Source organism: Cryptomeria japonica, chromosome 8, assembly GCF_030272615.1.
Source record: "Cryptomeria japonica chromosome 8, Sugi_1.0, whole genome shotgun sequence".
Classification (NCBI taxonomy): Eukaryota; Viridiplantae; Streptophyta; class Pinopsida; order Cupressales; family Cupressaceae; genus Cryptomeria; species Cryptomeria japonica.
The window spans coordinates 627,408,622-627,414,296 of record NC_081412.1 but is presented as its reverse complement, the minus strand read 5'-3'; the positions used below and the strand labels follow the sequence as shown (position 1 = coordinate 627,414,296).

General features: G+C 34.2%; 1 protein-coding gene across 1 annotated transcript; it reads left to right on the top strand.

The window, feature by feature from the left end:
* Positions 1-933: 933 nt before the first annotated feature.
* Positions 934-1,911, top strand: LOC131855929 (uncharacterized). Its single transcript, XM_059210599.1, has one exon. The coding sequence runs from the start codon at positions 934-936 to the stop codon at positions 1,909-1,911; it is 978 nt and encodes a 325-aa protein (XP_059066582.1).
* Positions 1,912-5,675: the final 3,764 nt, after the last annotated feature.

Here is a 5,675-nt window from a genome sequence, read left to right as displayed (position 1 = left end):
AGGGCTGATTTTGCTTCTTATTGCTATTCATCTTTACTTGCCGAACATAGTGATTGAGTTTGATAAAATGCTCTAACTGTTGAGCTTTCGAAGTCACAAAAACATAGAGGTTAGACTAAACAAATATGTTTCTATCTAGTTGCTTTATGCTCTAATTGTTTGAGAGAACAACTTATTATAACCTCCTACCTTACAAAACTAAGTTTAATTCTGGATAATTAAAGCATGGGCAAATAAATTTCTATACAAACAACTTCTCATCAATCTTACCTTATACTAGCTTTTTCTTACAAGCTGTGAATAAAATGTAATCTATCTTATAAGATAAGATCATAGATAAAAAAATATTGTCTTAGCTAGAAGCATTCAATTCTTTTTATAGATAATCTCATACTGAACAACTAAGATAACTTATTTTAGTTTTTCTTTTTAAATTTTCTTTTAAATTCATGCTAATTATAAAAAAAATAGTATATAATGTGAGAGTTGAATATCTTAACAATTTACATATTTTTTTTTTGGTAAACTAAATAGATAACAAAACAAAACAATTTATATGGAAATTCAATTATTCATCTAAACGTGATAGATATTTTAGAGAAGCCCTGCCCCTGACATTGCCATAACTGCTTAGGCATACTTTTGACTTTACTAGACTTATGGATGTACCATCTATCACTTTTTTTTTAATATTGAATAAAATTTAATAAGATTATATTTATACTTTTTTTTTAAAACATTTTCTTCAATTTGATCTCATTTGGGTTCCATAACCCGTCAGGTTACTTTCTATTGACAACCTATAGCTCTTCATTTGGGATGCACGTGAATAACTAGGTCTACAAGCTCCGAAAATGCAGTGTCTGTGGACCTTTCGTTGAATCCAGCTGCAGCGTATGGTGGTAATTAAAAAGATCGAAGGCGAAATCCACAATGCTGTCTATAAAATGGTTTCTGTTTATTATGGTCTGTGCAGCGACAGCAACACAAGCCAGGGCATGGTTTGCCCGATGTGAAAATCGTCGTTCCAGATGCTATGGAAAATCGTTTTCCTGTCCGTCGGACTGTGCCGAGATTTGCCACGTCAACTGCAGGCGCTGCAAGCCCCAATGTAACAGCGCAGCTTCTCTGTCTGCGGCCTGTGACAAGCCGGGTGCGGTGTGCCACGACCCGCGGTTCGTAGGCGGGGATGGCAATATGTTCTATTTCCACGGCAGAAAGGACCACGACTTCTGCCTTGTCTCCGACCCGGATGTACACATCAACGCGCACTTCATGGGCAAAAGCGCAACCCAGGAGCAAGAGCTGAAGCACGACTTGACGTGGGTAAAGTCTATCGGCGTGCGCTTCGGTTCCCATCAGATCTACCTCGGCGCCAACAAAGTCGCTCGCTGGGACAGTGCCCTGGACCAACTCACGCTCCTTGTAGATGGACAAAGCGTCGTCCTCTCGCCCCGTAGAGGAGCCCAGTGGGAGGACCGGTTGATCCCATTGAAGATCACACGTCTCCTGAATGTTAATGCTGTAATACTGCAAGTGGCTGACAGATTCAGTCTAACGGCCTGGGTGGCTCCCGTTACGGCCGAGGAGTCTAGGGTTCATGGCTACGTGATTAGTGAAGATGACTGCTTTGCGCACTTGCAGCTAAACTTTAAGTTCTTTGAGCTCAGCCCTAATGTGACCGGCGTGTTGGGGCAGACGTACTCCTCTAGGGTTAAAAGCCACTTGGAAGTGGGGGCTGTTATGGAAGGGGAGGATAAATTTGAAGTGTCGCATCTCTTTGCTACAGATTGTAAGGTTGCCAGGTTTAGCGAAGAAACGGAAACGCGGTTCGGGTTCTTTAGGAAGTTACCAACGGTTTCATGCGCCAGTGAGAATGCGGCAGGGAGCGGTATTCTGTGTCGCGGTTAGAAAGCGAAATGTACTTTAAGCCTTCTATGGAATAAACGTATTATTGTTATTATGTGTAGGTCTGTTGTGTGGGCAGTAGAGCCTGAAAATTGACCAGGTGAGATTAGATTTGAAGTGGCCTTGTTCGGTGAGGCTGAAAGGAATAAGTTTGGCCGCAAAATATCTATGTAAAGTACGTTGATTGATTTTTATGTGTGTGGGCGAGATTGGATTAAGGTCAGCTTGTTCATGAAAGGGATAAGTTTGGCTGCAAAATATCTGAAGTTAGTTCATTAATTGTATTATTATTAGATGTTGTGCTATTGAATCGTGTTGTGTGGATTATAGAGTTTGAAAATTGTACATTTGTTTATTTTTTTATTGAAGTCGAATGATTTTGATTGTAAAATATTTTGTCGAAGTTCATATTCAATGTATGATTTATGAGTGTATTATTATAATATGTGGGACTATTTAAACATGTGAAAATTGTGTGGATGAGATTATATTTAATGTAGTCTTTTAGCCTTTTTCATAAGAGTGAATGGGATAAGGTTGGACATACATTAATATATCTTGGAAGTTAAAAATGAATAAATGATTTATTAGTGGACAAAGTCTGTCTAAACATAAGTGATGCTATTGAAACATGTGGTGCATGAAATTAGGTTTAATGAAGCCTTGTTCAATAAGGGTGAATGAGATAAGGTTGGACACAAAATACATTTTGGAAGTAAAAAATGAATGAATGATTTATTAGTGGGCAAAGTCTATCCAAATATAGGTTCGCTCATGTCTAGGGACTATTATTAATAATAGTTTCATACATATTAAATTGTATATGTGTTTGGCTTACCTTTGTATATATACTTATTCTTAAGTTGTTTCTTCATCTTAAATTATAATGTAAATTTATTAAATTTTAATATTTGTACATTGTTACTACTAAAAAATTTAAATTACACACACACATTCAACCTTATAATTAATTGTGTGTGTGTGTGTATAGACACACACAAGTTGAGTTTGATTTTTACTTATTGATTGTGCAAAAATTTTCTGATAATGGAGAGAATTTATTGGTTGCAATCCATTTGCATCAATAGAGTCCATAGGTTATTCTTCTTGGATGACTACTATAGTTTTACTTTTCTTGGAATGAAAACCATCTATGAGCTTAAATATGTTTTTTGTGCCAAGTGTGTGCTTGAAATTTGTTCAAGTATGAATGATTTTAGTAGTAAAAATGAAACAAAATAATAATAAGAAAACTATTCTATTGGGAAAAAGAGATACAAAACCAATATAGAATAAAATAAAATTACACTATATTGAACCTCTTGTTGAATAGATATTCCCACAATAGTCATTTGGATGTGTGTTCACTAATAATTTTACCAACATAGCAATGCCCCAATGCAAAAATAAATTTAAACCAACATAGAATTGAATGAAATTACACTATGTTGAACCTCTTGTTGAATAAATTTTCCCATGATAGCCATTTAGATGCATGCTTGCACAATTTAAGTAGCACGATAGCACTCCAATACAAAGTGAATGAGCTTTAGATAAAATAGTGAAGTGTTAGATATCTAGATTATGTGTAAGATTGAATGGATGGTTGAGATTGAATTATGACGATCAAAGGTGGAGGAAGATTTGGTGTTCTTACGTCATGGTATAGTTACATGTGGCATCATAAGTTGGGTTGAGAGGAAGAAGGAAATTTTGTCGTGTCACATCACTTTTCTATGGATTGTAAGGTTGCTAGGTTTGGCAAAGAAATGAAACCATGACTCATCTTATTTAGGAAGTTCCCCATGGTTTCATGAACTAGTGATAATATAACCAACTACGGTATTGTGTGGCACCATTAGAAAGTGAAAGGTACCTAATTCTTCTAGAATAGGAATATTATAATATGCAAGGCATTTAGAATCATGTCATGTGGACAATAGAGCAACAAAATTAAGCAGGTGATATTGCATTTAAAGTGGCCTTATTTAATGAGTATGAAAGGGATAAGTGTGGCTATAAAATATCTAAAGTTCATTCCATTATTTTTATGTGTATTATTATTTGGGGTTGTTGAATCATGTGGGTGAGATCAGATTTAGAGTGGTCTTATTTAGTGAGGGTGAAAGGGATAAGTTTGACCACAAAATATTTAAAGGTAGAAGTGGTCTTATTATTATGTAGTATTATATGTGGTGTTCTAAAACATATTGTGTGGATAATAGAGATTAGAAATTATGTATGAGATTAGATTTAAGGAAGTGGTATTCATCTTGTTTAGTGAGGTTGAATAAGATAAGGTTGACTATAAAATATCTCTTGGAAGTTTGAAATCAATGTATGAATTATTAATGCATTACTATTATATGGGCTACTATTGAAACATGCAATAAAAAATGTGTGGATGAGATTAAATTTTTTCTAAACATTTTTTAGTTAGGTTGAATGAGATAGGGTTGGACACAAAATATTTCTTGGAAGTTCAAAATCCATCAATTATTTATTAGTGGATGATTTCTATCTAGATATAGGTTGACTCATGTCGACAGGCTATTATAAATAACAGCTTTACATATATTAAACTTCATATGCACTTATTAGGCTTACCTTTACATACATATACTTATTCAATACTTATTCAATACTTATTTTTTAATCATTAATTGTAAAGTAAATTTATCACTTTTAACATGTGTACATTATTTTTATAGAAAACCTTAAAATAGTGTATATATATACACATACACACACTTAGCTAAGTTTGAGTTTTACTTAACAATAATTTATAACATAAATTGTTGATTGTGAAAGAATTTATTAACAATGGAGAAGAAAATTATTGATTGCAACCCTTTTGCACTACTAGAGTCAACAAGATAATCTTCATAAATGGCTACAATAGTTTACTTGGCTTGGAGGGGAACCACTATGATCTCTAGTATGTATTTGTGCCCATTGTGGGTGAAATTTTGATGCAAGAGCATCCAGGGTGTAGGGGCAATCTTGCATCACCCAAAAAAAGAAATGTTTTATTTTCCTTTGTTTTTTCATTTCTCCTTTGTTATGTTGTACCTATTAGGTTAGCTGCACTATATAAATTGTGTAGAAGCTAAAAATAGCAAAAATAGTCACATGCCATTTTCAAGATTTTTTCTTGTTTTTGGTCATACAGACAAAAAAATTGGTTTGAAAGAAGCGGAATTCAAAAATAATATGATTGACGAAAGAATCACCTCATAATCCTAATTGGTTTGAAAGATATCAAACTTTTTTTCTTGAGTAATTTCTCCAATGAAGCTTAAAATTCAAAATTGAAAACCTTAGAGGCCTTGAAAATATTTAAACCCCAACAAATAGATCTTCGATGTATTTGGCATTTGCAGATCTCTTTGTTATCTTTGCAATGCTATATTATAATAGAAAATCAAATGCTCGAGTCAAAAGTTATGGTTCCCAGAAGCTGTGCCACCAGAACTCAAGTTTCAATAAAATTCTACCTAGCAGAAAAAAAAATTGACCAATGGACCGTTGGGCACCAAAAGGGGAAAAGTTACACTTCCAGAATATTCTAAGGCAATTATAACTACTACATAAAGGGTTGAATGAGGGTTATAGAGGATAGTTTCTGTAGTGCAGATCATGGCTCCAAATTGCAGATGATTGTAATGGGAATGCCCATGTGGTTGTTGCATGATATTTTTTATATATTGTAATATCATTTCATTGAGATAATAAGAAGCAAGTGTTTCCTCTCTCACATTTTCTAT